The sequence below is a fragment of the Euwallacea fornicatus genome, chromosome 5 (genome assembly GCF_040115645.1).
Source record: "Euwallacea fornicatus isolate EFF26 chromosome 5, ASM4011564v1, whole genome shotgun sequence".
Taxonomy (NCBI): domain Eukaryota; kingdom Metazoa; phylum Arthropoda; class Insecta; order Coleoptera; family Curculionidae; genus Euwallacea; species Euwallacea fornicatus.
The window spans coordinates 4,375,934-4,396,140 of record NC_089545.1 but is presented as its reverse complement, the minus strand read 5'-3'; the positions used below and the strand labels follow the sequence as shown (position 1 = coordinate 4,396,140).

The following is a 20,207-nucleotide window of genomic DNA, read 5'->3' as shown; positions in this document are numbered from 1 at the left end:
CATGTTTGATATCGATAAAATACATATTCAAGTTTATGCGAAATCCGATAGAGTCGCAACAAATGTTCTATTAAATTTTATTGTAACTTACACGGAAGTAAACAGCGAATTTGGTAAAATTCAGAAAAATATCTGAAAATGCGTGACACTTTGTATAATAGTATACATATATGGTCAAATACATTCACAATCATCTTACCTACCACCCTCTTTCGGATGTGTATCGGTAAACCAAACACCCTGTATATATTTCCTCAAACCTAGGGCGACATCTCCCTTCTAAGAGAACTCGGCAACTAGAAAACGAAATGAAATGATTCACTTTCGCTCGACCACTAATGAAACTCAGCCCTCGAACTTGGTTTCATTTTTTAATCAGATTATGAGATGCTACGTTACGTTGGGCATCTCTTCATGTAATTCAAAGTAAGTAGATACTAAAATAACTTAAATTTATTAGCGACTTTTCTATTAACTCCGTTTTTCGACCCTAGAGAACTTCTAAAATCTAAGCTTTAACTTTTGAGAACTTTAAACTGGAAACTGTTAGTGTTTTCAATGTAACTAAACTTTCCTCTAGCTAATTTATCTCCAAAGATAGAAGAGTAACTTTGTCTAAGTAAAGGTTTATATTCAGTTTTATTATAAGCCCTGTCCGTAAATACGGTGAAGGTCCTCGATGAAAACGCGAGATGATAAATCCTCGAACTAACATTAGATCCTCGAGAAAATTTGTCACATTACCCATATTATCTTCAAACGAAATCGAGTGGTTGATTTATACATTTGAGAGACTTCATCGAACCATTCTGCTGAATATATGCTAACGCTAGTTCTTATCTTGTTCGTACTTCAACACTTTAAACTGAGTTTCAAATTGCTCGTGACATAAATCCGGCAAAAATTACGGATTAAGTTAAATTGCACGTAAAATTTCCTTCTTTTTCTTTGGGGTTTCCACAGTTGTTAGGGAAATCAGCAGGGTAAATCAGATGGCGTGAAATACCTGCTATTCACAAAAAGGCTTCTAAATAACAACTCTCATTACGGCAACTTCAATAAATTGAATAGTTCCAACTTAAGAAAATTTGTGTCGATAAGAGGCTTTTTCATTGCTTAGGTGTGTTGTCGAGTGATTGTAAAAATCCATGCAAATATGAAATAATAGCATCAAAGCCTTAAAGCCTGGTTCTTTGTTTCCCTTCCATTTTAGGTTTCCCCTTTTATAAACTCCTTAAACGGAGCGCACTTCAGATACAGTTTTAATTAAACGGTGAAGTAATTAACTCGCCCGGGTAAATTTAATTATGTGTAAAAGGCATTTCAGTGCTACATGGCTGCTATGTGTGTGTTTTACCTTGACGGTAGTATTTCGAGGCTGTTAATTTTTTACTATAAGTGTTTGAACTGTATTGTGAGGGTAGAAACCAAACAAATTGTTTGAAACGGTTAAAAGTAGCATACTCAACAAAGGGAGTTGGAAACCACAACGTTGGACTTGCAGCAAAGTTGTAAAGCTTCTCGTTTAAGTAATATTAACCTCGCCCTAGGTGGTGAATCGTGAACGCTGATTAAGCCCTTTGCCATGTACCATCAAACATCTAAGTGACAACGGACAAGCACACAAGGTGATTAAAATTTGAGTGCAAATATTTTAAGAGAACTTTTTCGATGTCGAAATACGACTGTTTCTTCTTATAAACTCGTATCCTAAAATGTACCTCTTCGGAGGTGAAGTCATCGAAAATCGGACGAAAAAAATTGATTCTGTCAAATTGTGCCCAGTTGCCGGTAAACTTTTGCGAAATTAGCAAGTTTTCGTTCTTTTGGCGCTCCATTCATTTTTCTTTTCCAAAAATGATGTGAACCTTATTTCAGGAGAAAATATGCAGAAATATTAGGAGCCGCAGCGGTCGCAGGCCGCCAATACTGCCCTTTCGTTCAACAATGATTTTCTTGCGAAAAATTAGTTGCATCAAGAAAACGCAAGATATCAAAATTTTTTATTTTTTTATGGCCTATATCATAATAATTGAACTTAGAGTTTCGAGGTGAAAGCATAAAATGTGATCTATACAATGTGTCAGCCCCCCTCCCCCTTGGAGTAAAAATTTTTTAGAACGTGTAAAAACACATGGACTTACAAATTTTATGAAAATTTGTTGTGTAACCGCGGTCACCATTTAAACATAATTGATTTTTTTCCCCAACTTTTTATGACCCCAGCTCCAAAGGGGTACGAGTTTTAGGACTCAAGGTTTACGGGAACGAAGAGTCTTATTTTGACTTCAAAAATGCTCTCTTAAAATATTTGCACGCGATTCGGAATCACCTTGTATAAACGTATCCAAGATATGCCTCTGATATTTCAGCGACTATTTGACGTTTTTCTTTGATGATTATCAAAACATATTTGACCTACTTTGAGACACCGATACAATGTGGAATGTTTCGTAACGCAGGAGTGTACTATGCTGCTAAACATTGGGGTTAATAGAATTTCTTAAATTCCAAGTATTTCCTTTATAAAATCATCGAGAAGAGTAATGCAGTTCAACGCCGATAGGGAAGCCCGATACATGCAAAAAAGTTATTTTTCAGTAACTCTGTCTAAAAACGAGTACGTTTTCTGTCCTGTGTCTCATACATTAACGCTGACTCACATTTCAATATCAAATGTCATTATTTGCTTAATTTGTTTCGTCTCAACTGTAAATTGTGGTTATTTACGTTCAATTTCACTCTTCATTTTCCGAATGGTCGCAATGCAGTTTTGTTTGCAAATTTCAATTTTATAATTTGATCACTTTCCTTCACATTCATTGTACCTACTTCTGCGTAAACGCTGAAAATTTCTTAAACTATTTTTCGGCGAAAATAAATCTTCTATTCAGATGCCTAACGAGTACAGGCACGAGGCATATTTTCATTTGACAAGCATAGATAGAACCTGTTTCAGTAGCTTACAATTCGGCACGGCATTTCCTAAGGGGTACATTACTTACGTGGGCTAGAGTTGTTGACAAAAAAGAGCTATTTGCATACAATTTAACTAACAGTATCGTGGATCAAGTAAACCGATGTTTATTTCTGGAAGAGCAATTACACTACCGTGTCATTTCACGTGCAAATTGCTAAAATTTGCAAAAACTGACTTTTATTATTTCAGTGCATCAAATTTGTAACGTCAAGGGAGAGGGGGCAACTACTACCACTATGCCTCAATCGGCTTGAGCTATGCAAGGCGGATCCATGTGGTATTGGAGCGTTGATATGCGCTAAGTTAGTGAACGTGCGATAAAATCATTTCATTTATAAAAAAGCTTTTTTTGGTTAATGCACCGCATTCGTCGGACGGGTCTCTAAAAACTTCCAAACTTTCCAAATACTGGTGAGTAATTGCTGATGCAGATATATATTATGTACATTTCGCAACCTCACTTTTACTCGGTGAGTAGTTTTGGCACCTGTAATAAAACTAGTTTTCCTATACCCTGGTTGTGATATTTGGAAATAAATATCGACACTAATACTGGAGATGTTCGAATTTTGAGCTCGCAAATCTCTGCAGCGATGCGAATATAAAGCATAATGTTACTCAATATTAGTTCTATGTAGCTGCCTCAAAATTACATATTAAAAAATGTACCATCAGATACATATTTAATTCAGTTCCCACGCACGTATGAGTTGCCCAAAATCCCCGGCCGTATCAAGTAGGAGCTTCCATGCATTTTAAGCGTCTTTGTATCCCACGATACGGCAATGTATGTTATGATAAGCGAGATTCTGTGTTCAGTTCAAATGCGAACTATGAATTAGGACGAGATATTGTCGCTGGGTGTCGAGAGACACTTTCAGGATAATTTATGGTCTGGTTGTTGAAAGCGAGATCCCACACCAGGGAACCTATGTTTGATTTTGCATGTTTTGTTAGTCCTCTTGGGGGATCGATGTTCGTTATACCCGTCGTAATTTATGACGAATATGACCTCCATTCGAATGAACATTGTACGCACGATTTAATAGAAAACAGCGGGTTTTTACAGACGAGAAGAATCCAGCCTACCTTCCACTAAAAACATATGATTCGGAATAAATTAAAACAGGCCGTCCGTACCTCTGGATCCTGCTCTCCGATCCGTGCGATTCGCTTTATAACAGACGTAATTTCAATCCACAAGCGAAACACATTTGCTTAATCGAGGGGAAATGCACGCAAGCAGGCAATACCATATTTCCAATGGAATTTCCAGCTCCTTTTATGTCGAAAACTTTTATTTTGGCAGTCATTTTACAAACAAATATCACCCACGTGCAATGGACTGGACCAGTCGAGTCCTCCGACACCACAAGAGCGTATTGGGAAGCAAAATAATTATGAAGAGGTCTCAAAGCAGTCTTTCACGATTGATAAACGATTTTAAAAAGGCAAATCATCATTATTCATGCCAATCAGATCGTCGTGAATAAGGCGACTGATTCAAATTAGGAGCATTGAAACAAATTACTTCTTGCCCCACAGGCCCTAATTGGGGAAATTCTCTTACAATTAGTGAAGATTTATATTCGAGGCCAATCGAGGTATCCATTTGCCTAACTAGCATCCTTTGAGATTGGTGTGTTGTGGCATTTAGCGGTCACGTTCTTTGCTTTAAGTACATTTAAATTAATGTAAACTTTGCAGTTGAATTGAGAGACATTGCGAACAAGCTCCCGTTTTCTTCGAACTCGGTAAAGATAAGCTCCTTTACGTATTCGGGACATGTGGTCTAAATCCGAAATGCGTTAGATGATTACTAATTTAATTAAATCTGATTTTGGTACTGTACGAAGAAAAATTAAATTTCCGACGAGGAAATAATATTTATGGGCATACCTAGAGAATGGCGGGATTTGAGGAAAGTCATAAAAATCTTCGAAATACGAGCGATGATTTAGTTATCCATTACAGGACGCTGGTGGCTGTCTATGAATTCGGCAGAAAATTATGCGAGATAACAGAATTATCGAAAAGAAAATTCCGATAACATGTGCATGAGTGGCAGTTTAATTTATCTGAGTGTTCAATATATTAATAAACTATTAGTCCTTGGGGCCAGTTACTAATATTCTGATAATTTTAAATTCCAGCTAATTTCTATAGAAACGTTAAAATGGAGCCTAGGTATTGGGCAGATGCAAAACTGGCTTGATATTAAAATTAATACAACAATACATTCATAGTTTGGCACCTTCGCATCTGTTCTATACAGACTCCAATATTCCAATAGATCTATCACCCGTTTGGGACTGACTTTATATGGATATTGAACTGTCTCTTACGTTAGCTTTTCCAAAACGATAATTCGAATATCGACTTAAAGTACCCTTAACATCATAAAAACCTTGTCAGTGTCATTACGAGTTTAAAATATGCAGTAGGTATACGAATTCAGTCCTCCTACATGGCTATGACTTTTTAGAGTATTTTGGAGGGCGAAATTGGTCATGTCTTTAAACAGCAACAACTAATGTTGAAGTTAATTCTCTATCAGCTAAATTATACACCCACTGTTTCGATCGAACATCAGAAAGTTTCGTAATTCTTTTACTCGAAACTTTAACCCCGGAATAATTGAAATTCCTTATCAGGAACCCACCGAGCTAAACCGGGAGCTGTTGAGGGCTCGGCTGTTAAAACTTTAAATTTGTAGGAGTTTAACCCTCATATGTCTTATATTGGAAAACTTCTTCCAGGTTCGTCGATCCTGTTTATTGGCTAACACATTTCATTTGCAGGGTTTAGCTATGTCCTTTCAAATAAACGAACCCAGAAAGATTAATACCGAATCCCTGAAACCCATTTTTTATTTTTGATCTTTCCATTATCCAGGACACTTCATTCTTCCTCCTGTTAAATCCCAGGTCACATATGTTTTATATGACGTACGACCATATCTCATTTAGCGTTGTGTCTCTTTATTCATACACCACATCATCCCATTTTCCTGCCCGTAACAAGAAAATAAAGTTTTAGAAAGTACGATGGTAATAACAGGACTTGTCCTCTTTTGTAAGAAACTATCTTTTAGCGAATTATGCTACGGAAAATAACGTCTTCAGTTCTGCTTGTTACAGCCCTTTTAGGGGCTTTAAGTGATATTACGTCTTTTACCAAATGGAAAATGGTACAACGAACATTTCTTGTTTATTCTGAGATACATATTATTGACTTTAAAGGGCGCAGAAAAACACGAATATTGTTACAAGAAAACCGAACTATTTGAGTTCGGCTTGTTTACTTACATTATTATAGATTAGAAATGTCCCCTTTAAAGGCTGGAGTGTTCTCACCTGACTTTATTCTCTAATAAAATAAGAGCAAATGTAATAAGCTAAGAAACGAAAATATTTTGCCTAGGTAGTTTCGAGACACACCAAGTTAATAATACAAAAAGAATAACAACGTAACACGAAATATAGATTAACAAAATTACAGTTAAGGTTATTAGATTTTTAGAATCATTTAGTGGGTTTAAGATAAACATAAGGAATTTATTGTCCCCCGAGTTATGGCAAGAGATAAGCGAACTCTAACACCACCAAGATATTGATGAAAACTAATGGTCGTAGTTTCTACCTACCTCTCATCATAACTCGGGAAAGCAATAAACAAGATATTCGAAAATTAGTGAAAATAAGTGAAAAACGAAAAATAGTTTCGTGCATAACTTTGAACCGTCAAACTTGTCCCTTGAATGCGCAATTCCTTATTCCCTATAACCCAGTCTGGCTCTGTCACCGTTTTCGAGATCTTCATGTTAGACTCATTCAAATTGCATAAATTATTGAACTACTATGCAGGATCATGACGGAAGACAATGCAGAAAAATGGATTCGTTTTAATTGCCCTTCGACCAATTTCCTTTGTAAAGCGAACAGGTAACGCTCACTATATGCACGCATATGACGTCACAATAATTCAACAGTACTTCCGCAATCACAAATTCCAAAATGTACCGGTACGTACCGCAAAAAATAAAGAATTTCGATCCAACTTTTTCTTTTATTTCGCTGGGAATCTAAATACTTTTCCACACAATGCTGATCTGACTCACTCTTTCTGTTCCCATAAGATTTATTCGTTCCAAAAAGTCAATGAGGGGAGAAGCGGATTCCGCATAGACTAGTAAACAAGACTTTAAAATATTGCTTTGTAGTTTTTACGTAATTTATTGGCAAATAACTCTACTCTGTCTTTTAGGGTTTTTCTTGTCTAAGGCTAGAGTGAAACATGCCTTCCGAACCAGCCAGTTTATTGGAGAAATGATGATAGATGATATTGTTGATGGTGTTCATTTTGTTTTGTTTCCTGAAGGAAGATTTCGTGCCATGGACACGTTGAAAGTTGGAGACTGGGACTGTATCTTGATTGTCAGCAATCTGATTACACGCTGCATTATCTCATGCACAACAAGCCTCGACAAATATCAACATTCTACACAAAGTTCCAGAGTCATGTAATTAATTCTACGTTAATACTTAAATCCAGAAAGTTGCCTATTAGAAACTGTCAAGAGCAAACCATTAAAAGTGCAGATATTTATAATTAACGATCACAAAATTAATTTGTAGCGTTAATTTGAAAACTTGAAAGCTCCGTTTTTTCACACATTTGAGCTGTTCCTGTTTTAAATTCTCTTGGCTCTTTTAAGCTCCACTTAAATTATACGTTTGGGAATATTTAGTAGTCGGTTTCAGTGGTGGTGAATAGTTTATGTTAAGTTTTGCGGAGATTCTATGTAAATAGAAGACCGTTTCCGAATTTTAAAACCTATGTAACATAGAAAATTGATAAATATTCACCTGAACATTCAAGAAGTGAATAATTATTGTGAAAATCTTCTGAGGCCAGCCAAAACTCCGTTTTCATATTGATAACAAGAAATTGCACTTCAGTTTCAAAATAAAGTTGCTTCAACCTAAATTTTATCAGTGTTCGACTGATCCTATTTTATGGTCTTTATCCCGCAGACTATTAAAACTTTGAGTCCGATCTAATTGAAATTCCTTATCGTGGACCCCACCGAGAACGCCGTAGAGGAGGAAGCTTCAACTTCAACCAGACAAAGATTATTTGTGGCTTTCTACTGGAGATTTACGACTGCATAAGATAATGGTTATTTAATCAATAAGTGTATTAAGGGAGGTGGTTAATAATCGAAACGGTGTAATACGTGTTTGAAGCGAACGCGTTAATTCGGCTGAGATTACCTATCGCCCATTAATACACGAGTCAGTTACGATATTTTTTCGGGAACTGCAGGCATTGGTCATGGTTTGGAAAAGTAATTTAGAATTTCAATTTGAAAGAAAGGTGTGAGGGCAATATGTGAATACAGCCCGCCACCCATGAGAGTATTGCTGGAAATATGCTGGTTACGAATTTCAAAATTTTGGCAATTTTGAGATATCTCCTACAACGCTAAAAATGTCTTATGTAGCATTCATTATTTCTATTTTCAGCTGCACCTTCTTAAATGAATATATTGATATTTTAAATATGATACACCTAACCTTTTTAAAAGTGGTAAGTTTCAAACGGTTTAGCGAAATTTACTTTTAAATCCATAACACTTTTAGCTGTTCCTTGTACGTGCAGGACTTATTTTCTTTTAAAGAGGCTTACGAACTCTGACAGATGGTCCTCGTATAATGTGAAAGATATTGCCAAACTTTTTAAGGTCACAGTCGAATCCTTGAAGGTTGCAATATGTTTTAGGCGAAGGCGCTTGGGGCATGGTTATTTTGCTTTTTGCTCAGCTTCTGGTCGAGTATCTCATCTGGTCCCTTCCTGGCTTTTATTTTTATTATTTGTTTATTTTTATTAAAAAAAAATGTATTTATGACTTGTGAACAAGCTATTCGAGTTTGCAGAATTCTGCGTCTAGTGGTACTACAATGAAGTTGGTGCTTGTGTAGAAGGGGGATCGGTAGATTCTGAAGAATGGTATGTGCACAAAGTTTCTACCCAATCATTGAGAAACTGAAGCGGTTTTAAAGTAAAATCTTGATAAAAGCTGAACTTTGACACTCTAAACCTCGATAATGTAACGTGTACAAGTAGATGAATGTGTGGTTGTATATTTTATTGAATTCTCCTATCGTACTACCCCTACTATTATATCAAATCTCCAGAAATTAAAGATTTTTAGTACATTTTATTTAGGGCTAGGGAGGTGCCAATCATAGAACAAAAAAAAAACATCATCACGTTGCACACCGAGAGCATGTTCGATTTTGAAACGAAAACAGGACATTTACCCACTGTGTCAGGGACTGGATTAATTTATTCGGCTTTCCAGTTTCTAGCGGTTATCTTTCGGCATACTATCACAAGAAAAGGGCACCCGTCTAAAAGCCGAGCAGACATGCCCAGTCTACATGCCACCACAAAGTAGAAAGTTGCCGCCACGGGGCCGCATCAGGGTAGTTTCGGCAAACCCTGACCTAACCGCGCGTGGTTCAGGCGGAATCTGTTTGCTGGGGAGTTATATTCGGAAGAGAATTTCATAAACCAATACGTATTTCTGAGACTTCTGTAGAATTTTTTTCTCGTTAGCATTGACAAAAATTTAGTCGCTAAAAGATGCCCTAGAGGAAATTTTATCCACCAGTGTCGAAAAAGAGATAAATGAAATTCTCAAATTTCGGTTAATTCCTCTTGTAATAACTGGAAACTAATAATAATATACATATAATATTTTATATAATAATATATAGTTTTATTAAAGTTTCAATACTAATTTTGACAAACAATCATGTACAGGATTCGACTGCATCCAGAGAAATTAGAGAAGAATCGAAATTTTGACCCTCAATTCACAGAAAAGTCACAGAACGAAACTAAGACTATGATTTTGAAGCGTACACAAACTTGGAATGGAAAAGTGGTTGTCATCTGTCTCTTTCTATAGTCGAGCGAAAAATAATTGAAAAATTAAAAAGAATATTGAAAATCTATTGAACCGGTGAAACTAAGCAGTTTGTCTTTCACTTAACCAAATCTGTATCTATTTCCATTTACGAGATCCCCGTGTTGGCTGAACTTACCTTAGACACACCGTATGGCATACGAAGCCATCATTTTCTAAAAAATACCCTTTTCGTAAGGCATACTGAATAAAACCACTAGCGAAAATTTGCTAGACTAATAAGAAATCAACGTCGAAACCACCGTGGAGGCTTTCAGAAGACATTTTTCACCCTGTAGACTCGTTCGCTTGATCAAGTCAACGGGATTACCGTAACTCCATTTAGGCGGCACGTGACGGACCCGTGAGACCTATACGTAGCAAAGGCGCTTTTGAGCCTCCCTCCGTTTTCTATTAGTCTCCAGGAGATAGAGTTAAAGAGTGTAACATCTGAATGAAATCTGTCAAGTCCTCTATATGTATAGCCGTCCTTTGCTTGGCAGTAGAATTCTTGTGGGATATTCCTACGGCTTTCTTACAGAACTGACAATGAAACTGAGTGATATTCCTCATCTAGCAATTTTGGACGATCCATAGAGCATTGGTGAAAGTGGTTAATATTTTTCTGAAACTTATTATTTGTTCTTAACATTCGTGCTGTCGCAAAACGTGCCAGGTTCACGTACGTGGTTGGTGTTCTGACTTATTTCTCGTAATACAATGATGAAATGAACACAGTTCCATGTTCCTTATCTGCTGGCAAAACAGTCCGTACGCTGGAAGCACCATTGAGACCCATCGTTAACGTTGCAGATTGCAAGAATACCTCACGAAATTTCTGCAGCCAAAAATATAAAATGCGTAAGGATGCCCAGCATGGAGATCTCCTAAACGGGAACAGAGCCAGACGTGGTTAAATGGGTGTTGATCATTCGGAGAAATACTTTCGCAATGTAACGATCGCACTTTTTGGTGGAAACGTGTATAGTAAGCAGTAGTTCAATAGAGCAATTCAACCAAAAACAGTGAAAATCATCGACGAAAAAGAGAAAAGGGCACTGAGGCGGAAAACAGGGTTGGACTTGTCTGCCATACATACACAGAATGCAAAAAAGGATAATCTCTTTTCAGTTAGCAGGGCCAAAAGTCACAGATAGGATCGGTAAGGTACTAAAAAAGGCAACACCAGTTTTATACCTTATCATACAATCCATAAGAGCGTAAAATCGGCCAAGAACAATCGAATTCTTTTGCACGCACCAGAAATTCACATATTTTCATGCGATTCGGTACTGTATATATCGATTCCATAATTTAATAATCGCAAGCAATAAAGTAAATATTTTATTACTTTCGATTATTTTTTGATATTGAATTTCAATTTTAATTAAATTGAAAAATATTTACCGAATTTAACTAAACAAATTGCTCTATCAATTGATTTTGCAAGTTGGTCTCTTTAGCACATTAATTAAAACTGCCCCAAAAATGGCCGGACATTCGGATGACTCGAACAAACCGGCCACTTAAAACACAAATTTTATGTGATATATTCCTTCGAAAAAGGATTTTCCGGATTTCGAGATCAAAAATGGGAAATGCATCCATTAATTTTTTTTTTCTTCCATGTTCGCAATTTTCCGGAAGGGCAATAAATATAATCTCATAGACAATAAATGACCTTCTCAAATAAGATCTAACTGAAAAAAAACAACAATTCATTAATAAAAGCAATGCTCCCTCGTCTTCTAGTCTCCCGATGTCATTAACTAGAAAACGGCTCGACGAGAACTCGAAAGCAAAACGAGAAATAGCGTGCGACAAATAAAAAATGGATTAAGGATGGCGGAAGCTGAGAGAAATATAGCTGTTTTCAATTTCAGTCTTTTTCTGATATTTGGGATAACAACGCTGAATTACCAGGCGTGGCGAGAGATCGATGATGGTGGAGGGCGTTAAAGTTATTATACCTTATTAATCTCAAGAAAAGACCAAAAGAGAGAAAAAGTTTTATTTCAGATTTGACCCCAATTCTCCTTATTTTTTGTTAATAACACGGGGGTCAACACACGGGCAAAATACCCAACCAACGAAGGCATCTCTGTGAGGTAACATATTTATCTATTATGAAATATACTGGTATCTATGGCACTTATACAGTTTATAAGCCCCGCGCACAAGAATGTCAGGAACCTTTGTATTATACCTTTAATATAAATTTAACTAGCTTTGGGATAGGGATTAAGAACTTGGCAAACTACCTTCCGCTGAATATATATGTAAATTTTAAACTTTAATTATGCGTATTAATCTGCTACTTTACCTTAAATTGATAGAGAAAATAAGCAATTTACAACGGATTTTGTATATTATATTATCAAGTCAAAGTTGTGAAGGGCTGTATAAAAAAAGAGTTTACGTAAGCTACACAATGGGATTATCTCATTTTTATACATCAGAAAGTTGAAATCGAAAAGAACGTAAAGAGGGGAACATTTAATTGTCCTAATCTCTTTAGGTAAAAATAAAAAAGGCATCTTTATCTCAACTGGATTGGGAGCTATAGGGAAAGTTAAAATACATTTCTTTTGTGTTTTAAACATATGAATTTAAATCTTTTGCCCTTATTCAGAGTGAATAAAACTTTTTTGTGGAAGCGAAATCCAATTATAATTTGACCCAGATCGGATTTTCCTTACTTTTCTTTTTGCCACATTTCTTTGGAGGCTCGGAAGAAATGACATATTCTTCTGGAATTATCTCTTCAGGAAATAGACTGTGTTCGAGCTATAAGACGGTTTATCCATTTTGAATTAAATTTTAATTCGAAAAACCAAGAGGTGAAGTGGGAATTTTTCGACTTCATAAATCATCAATGACCGCCCATAAAAAAGTTATAATCTGCTTTGGAGGAGACAGACTTTCCATTAAAATTTCTTTATAAAAAGTAATTCCTTTTCTAAAATTGCGTCAAGCAGTTTGCGGTGGAAATGTTTGGTAACAAATGTCCATCATACATTTCAAGATTAAGAGTACTTTCAGCTCTAAGCAAATTAATGAGTCAAATTCGTTAAAGTAGTTTTTGCCTATTGTTAAATGGCCCAACTTCCGACTGAACTTTCCACCTACTATATCAGACCTTTTGCCCCCGGAAACATTTTTTACTCATTCGCCGCCTTGTTACAACCCTTGTTTCCGTTTTTGCGCGAAATTAAAGCCGGGCCGTAGTATTTAATGGCGGTAAGAAACAAGCAGTTAACACGTCATAATAATCTGGTGTTATTTTTTAAGTTAAGGGATTTTCTAATGGATATTGTTCGGGTTTTAGATCGAAAGAGGGCACCAGTTACAAGGTACACTGACGATAAAAACCAGACCTCTTCGGCACTATCATTTGGCTCAATGGTTATAGAATAATCTTGGTGAACTATGATATCCAACCGAATTTTCATTTCTGTCTCATTCACGTTGTAAGCCCAATAAATAGTCTCAAAATAAATACTACGAGCTGTTTTACACTCTATTTTGTTTGCTTGATTTATTCCAAATTCACTGTTTTTATTTTTTGACTGCTGTATTATATCCAAGGTGAGAATATCTACCGTCGAGATTTAGTAATTAGTGATAGATACACAACTTGGTTAAATATGCATTCAAAGTAGTCGTTTCATGACAGAGATGTCAAAATTGAAACGAAACAACTGTTGTACAAATGTTTTCCTGCTTGCGGAAATTTCTCTTATTAATAATTTCGTAAAAATTATATGGTCGAATTAAATTAAATTTTTCAAATTTTTGTCACAGAGAAGCACAATCTCGTATCTTTCGATGACGTAGTTTATACATAAATCATACTTACTAAATTTTTAAACATCCTAAACACATTAACCCGTATTTAAACACTATGCGCAAAAAGTTAATTTAGTTAATTGAGTTCACGTTGTATTAACATAACGCTTATACCACTTGTCCCTTTTTTCATTTCAAATTTACTTAATTAATTCAAGCCGCATTGTGAATACCATATACCTCGCATGAAATTTTGTCAGATTCGTGTATAAGCGTTAATTAGTTGGCTGTCCAAAGTTTTGTTCACGAACAATCCGTTGGGAAAGATAAATAAATCGGATTTCATGATAGGCAAAATGTAATACAATATTAGCATTAATAATTTACTTGAATACGTAACTAAGATGTTTTGCATAGTTGAACACTATTTTTACTAGTTAAGCGTCGGCTCTTCAAAATCCAGTTAAGGAATAACAGCTGACAGCGAACAATAAACTATTTTTGAAACTGAAGTCAAAGATGTATCAGCGACTAACATAAGGACAGCTGTCCGTAATGCCTCCATAATCAGTAGAGATATATTGACTGATGGTTCTTCTTAACTATATATTTTTTATTTATATTTTAAGAGAAGATTGCAAAAAGCGATAAAACGATTCGTAACAATAAATCAACAGTTACAGACAAATGTTACATGATGAGCTTTCATGCTATTACGTCATATTGATGATGCATCCTGATTTAATAGCATTTCCATGATGGTGACAGATCTGTCGCCGAAATCACTAAGAAAACGTTTTTCCGAGTCCCTAGTAAAAGATGAATATTATCCTCAGTTGATTTTAACTGACAATAGCATGCAATTTCACCTCTCCAACAATCTCCTCTGTTTTTGTCAGCCGATATTGCCGAATAAAATAATAGAAAAATTTAACAGTCCATCTCGAACGTATAGAATATAGAGAAAGATATATATATGCCTCTTTTAGGACTTTCCTATTCTTCGACTCAATTTATTTACTGATGTAAGTTAGTAGCGTTAAATGGATATTTACCAAGTCAATTCCGTAGTAAGAAAAACAAAGGAGAGAATGGTAGTGAAATTATTTTCACACGTGTATTCCTAGGTGGGTCATTAAAAAAAAGCGCACTATACATATAAGCATTAATCTACCATAATATAACCTTCAGGAAGATATGCGCAAAGAAAAAATATTCCTGCAAATCGATGAAAAGCGCTGTTTTTCATAAAATTTTATTTGAAAAGGAGAGGAGCCATAAAAACGACATCAAACAAAATTCATTTCAGATATACAAACATAAATGGATTACGGCACCGTATACAAATCTTCACTGCTACGGATGGGAAAAGTTACTGTTGAAGGAAATTAACAGTTCTATTGTATAATTTTTAGTAGTATGACACACATCTATTCATCAGAATTTCCAATTATTTACTAAACACTGCGTTGCGCCTATTAGTTTGCAATATCCGATCGAACAACTGAAATTTAACACTAATTGCTTAATATTAGCTTACCATTTCCCTACGTCATGACCTTTGCACTTATACAGAAATGAATTAAAATTTACGTCAAATTCCCTATAACTAATTTTTCACACAAGTAGTTCTCGAAATTTCCTTTCGCGTGTTTTCTGTTATTGGTTTTTATGAAAGACTGGTGGTTTTTCTTAGTTTAGATCAAGTTCTAAAAGTTTAAGTTTGAAAACTTCTAAGTCGTTCAAATGCAACGTTGTACGACAAAGAGACCTACCGACAACGCCAGACACCCACAACCTGTGTTACGTTGTTCATTTCATTTCGCGTGCAGTAAATATCAATTTATTAGCGTAAAATATACTATTTCATACAATTCATTTTTCGATCTGGCCATGCGTAAAATATAATTAGAAAACCATGTTCTCCACAGATTAATGAAGCTTGTTGTCAAACTTGAACGACATAAAAACATTGAATATTAGCAACTATCCTATAGTGTCTCCTGCGATATTCACCATAATTTTCATGATAGTTTAGGAAAAAAAACATTGCAGAAGTACTCGCATCCATAATGATCTGGCAAGAGACAATCTGTTAGTAGTAGCCAGCGCCTTGGAATTACGCTCATTTGTCGAAGTTGGAACGTTATACATTATGTTGCCGGATCCAGAGATAATTGACTGGAACGACTAGGGGCCAAATTAGAGCAACTTCATAAAAGGATGCGTAGATAAGAAGGACAAATTATGTTTGGTGAAGTAACTTTTTTTGATTAATGTCCAAGCAGTGTTCTAGAGCTTTGCGTGAGAGGGTGAGATGATACAAGAAGACCAAGTAGTTGTAATGATCTCAGTGCTTGTAGGGAGTAACAGGAGAAGTTACGGAGGCCCAATGGGACTTGTGAGATAGATTAAAAAAAATTTTAGTGAATTGTGGCGACATATGCTCATTGGGAATTTGAGCACTGGATACGATCCGCTATTACTTTCTGATAAACAATTTACTTTGTCATTGTAAAGAATCTACCAAATTGCACATGCACTACAGTTTATAAAATGTCTCGCTAGAACCCACGGAAGGTATCCCGTTTAGGATCACCGTAGACCTTACCACTTTAATCACAAAAATTTTTCTTTTATCGATACTAAACCTTCTTTAACAAAGCCTTAACGTAAAAATTTGAAGTCTACGTGGACCTATTACAGAAGGTAACTCCCTACAAGTAATAAACTCTCTCCTGTCCCCCAAACCGAAGGGCTCTCAACTTCTTAATCCACTTGTCAACAACAGACGTACCTTTGAAGAGAAGAACAATAACGAGAAAAACGACGGTCCTTGCCTCGACGATCATTTTCGTCGGTGTGAGACGTTTATAGCCACAAACACTTCATTTTATCACCCGATAAACGACGGCGGCGATGGCGGCAGAAAGTTTTAAACAAGTTGGCGGCATCAAAATCGGCCCGGGACGTCGACGTCGTAGTTCATGGAGGGCATCGGGGTGCGTCGAGGCGCCGACAGCGACTGAGTGCGAAATAAATGCAGCGAGTTTCGCGACGCGCAGCCAGGTTTCGCCAAAGAATTTTGCACAAACGATTCCGGGAGCTATGATTGTTCACTTTGTGACTTTAACTATCATGTTAACTGCATCTGTATTTTCTGTCACCTCGCCAACTGCAAAAGCGACGAATTCAAATGTTACGATCATCGACTCCATATGATTGAGCACCATTCTCGTAGAAATGCATGCCGAACTGACTATCCCCGCTGGACAAAGGCTCACCACTGCAACCCCAAAATAGGAACTTGGTTCGGGGCGTCCTCAGGCATCCAGCGACTTACGGAAACTTCTACTGGAACATATAGAGGCCCAGTTTTACAAACATGATTTAATCCTGAACTGCGTTAACCTAAGATACGCAAATGTTTAAATGGTTTTACAATTCCGGGTGAAGGGAAACCCCGAATCTACGTTGTTCGCAGGTTGATACTGGGATCGGAATAGACGCATGGCTAGGGGGAAGGAAAAATGTGCACACGACCGAATCATTTTGCGTTTGTTCTATGGATTCAGTATTTTTGACCCTTAGAGAAGATACCTTAATCCGTAGAATAGCACGCAACTGTAGCTATAAAACTGGGTCAAAGTCAATGCCGGTCTCCAGTTCAGTGGCATTCAATTCTTTATTATGAACGAAGGAGGTTTCGCAGCTGAATCCTGGTTAGCTACAGCTGAAGACCGTCTTTTTTCCATGCGGGAAAATGTTTTTAACAAACCCTCAAATACTACATGATTGGAGATTTTTCATGTAAAAGTATTAGGGTTTAACTTAAACTGCAGGCCAATTGTTTTGCCACACTCGATTTTTTAACCAAGTTTAACAAAGCATTGAAGGGTAAGAGGATTTTTCCGAGCAAAGCGAATTCGTTTAGTCCCACTCTTGGGCTAATTGGAAAGGTGTGTAAAGCATGGTAATGTATTGGGATAAAATAACACTGAGCGTTTTTTCGATCTCAACCATTGTTTTTTACAACGCGTATTCACATTCAATTTATTAATCTACCAGGCGAGATAATTTTTTTTAGCATTTTGTGATGGAATGATGTCAGGACGTCGTTAGACCTTCTGGCAGATTTCAAAATATTGTAATTTGCGCCCATCTTGAGATGGTTTTTTTCTGAATAAATTAAATGCGGTCGAGGGCCATCCGATGCAAGCGGGCACCGTCCATTGCCGATACGGACTTCGGGCGCAACTTGACTCTGACACCCTATTGGCGACCGAACCAAAATATGCTTTGGGCCATTATTCCAAAAATAATCTACTTATTTTTTAAACTTTTTCATACGTTCTTGGGGGAAACATTGTTGGCCTTAACATACTGTGAAAACAAACGTTTGTGAGAGCTATTAATTCTTTCGAACCGAGAACCACGCCCAATTTCAGTTGAAAATTAAGAGCAATAAACCCGACTTCCCCATTGTAACCATTTGATAGCTGATGCATTTCAGATTGTTTGATATTTCGAATGTCTAATAACGAAACAAAGATAACTTCAATCTGGACGCGCCAGTATGTTTGTTATTTTTAGACAATACTCTCATTTTAAAGTTAGTGTCAGGTGTCTTCGTGTGTTTTCCAAACTCGCACGAGATTGTAGTTACTTTATTTGTAATGTAAACAAACCTCTTCAGCATATCTGTTTCGAAGGAAGTGAAATTTATGGTATAAGCAATTTTATACGAGATTTTGAGAGCTAAATCGAATCATTTTAGCTGCATTGCAGTGCAAACAGATCGATTAAAATGGATTCACCTGCTTATTCGGTGCTGATTGTGTAAGTTATCCGAAGTTTCAAAGATGGGAAGTATAGAATTTTAAATGCGGCCGTATTTGCAGTCGATCCAATCTTGGAAGTTACACAAGCAAACAATGACTTATCATCAAGATAAGTAAACAAACAAAACAAATTTAACCCGATATTGGATATTGTCTACTATTTCTGGAGAAATATTAAGCTTGATATTCCCCTTGGAAATGAAATATATTAGCCTACTACCGCTTGTAAAAACCAGATACGAGATAAATAGAAATATTGTGAGCAATAACTTTCCGCCCTGTTACACAGGGCGGTACGCGGAATTTATAACGTTAATAAACTCTGTTTGTTTCGCATTTAAAAGAGAATATAATTAGATTCTGGGGAACTGGGTTCTCGGACAGATAAAATATAGAAACACAGAGCTTCTAAATTAAAATTCCTTTTCATTTTTCATCAAGCAATCGACTTAAGATTTTGATTTATTGCGTTTAAGTGAAATTCGTACAAAATCGAAAACATTTAGGTATTTATTTATACGACCCTTGCTCTCAAGCCCATACCCACTTGCTGATTCAATTTCGGGTCAATATTTAAATTGGAGTTGAATATTTGAACTTATGACATCAAATATTTAACAGTGGCGCCACAGAATTTCCCTGTTTTCCTATTGCTTTTCATTGACCCTTATTTAAAGGCCTAACTACTTGCGGTCAATCTCGATGCTACTATGAATTTTCTTGTGTGGCACCTTTTGAGTTTTAACGAAAAAAATCTGCTTGCTCGGCGAGTATTCTTTTCAAAAACCAGAAGTTAGAAATTAATTCGGCGAGGGGCGATGGCTTTCTATAAGGTTGCCTAAACTTTTACTCGTTTACCCTTTATTCCAAATCTTACAATTTCCCGAAGCTCAATCTGTTTTATTTAACTTATTGAAATAGACTTGGCTGGGAGCGTGAGTGGCCTTCATTCAAAAAAATATTGATTACACTGATATAATAAATTGAAGTAAGCCATAGAAAAAATTCAATATACCACCTACAACAAATAAATAAACATACTCAAGGAACACGACGTATTTTAAGTGCATTTCAACCTGGTGCATTTCGACCTGGATACTCTTCTATTCAAGCAAACAAATAAACAATGGCCTTTTGTTTATCCGGAGGAAATGGAAGAAGATAAATTTTATGCTATTCTCACGATAAGATTCGTCCAGAAACTCCCTTAGATACAACATCTCGTCATGGATTATATGGGATGTTAGAAATCTTCCGCTTTTATGTGTACATTTAACGAAGTAAAACCTCATACAAAACGCCAGTCCTATGTCACCAGCATTGATTTTAGCCTTTTTTTAGATTCGTCCAAAACTTGCAAGAACACTTAATTTAATGGTTTGCACGTCCAGTTTCAATATAAAACTTCTTTTTAAAATAGTATTTAGTTTATGTAGGACATTTTGCTTTTTTGCAGATCTATTAGAACACAGCGATTTTTCAAGTTGCGCTTAAAATTTTGGCCTCGAACTAAACTGACTTATTGCATCTATGACATCATGAATTTATGCATTGATAAAGTACCAAAAATGCCACAATGATAGCGATAAGAGTGTTCAAACAGTTTAATAGTTCATCTTTC

The 20,207-nt window shown here is 36.2% G+C and overlaps 1 protein-coding gene across 2 annotated transcripts in view; it reads right to left on the bottom strand.

The window, feature by feature from the left end:
• The window catches only part of LOC136339273 (uncharacterized), a 70,437-nt gene that overhangs the window by 38,227 nt on the left and 12,003 nt on the right, over window positions 1–20,207 (bottom strand). Inside the window, exon 1 of one of the 2 annotated variants that reach the window (XM_066282388.1) lies at window positions 16,543–16,850. The exons of the other annotated variant lie outside the window; for it this stretch is intronic. Coding sequence (XP_066138485.1) covers window positions 16,543–16,597 — 55 coding nt within the window. The 5' untranslated portion in view covers window positions 16,598–16,850. Of the gene's footprint in view, window positions 1–16,542; window positions 16,851–20,207 lie in introns of those variants that run through there. 2 annotated transcript variants of the gene reach the window in all.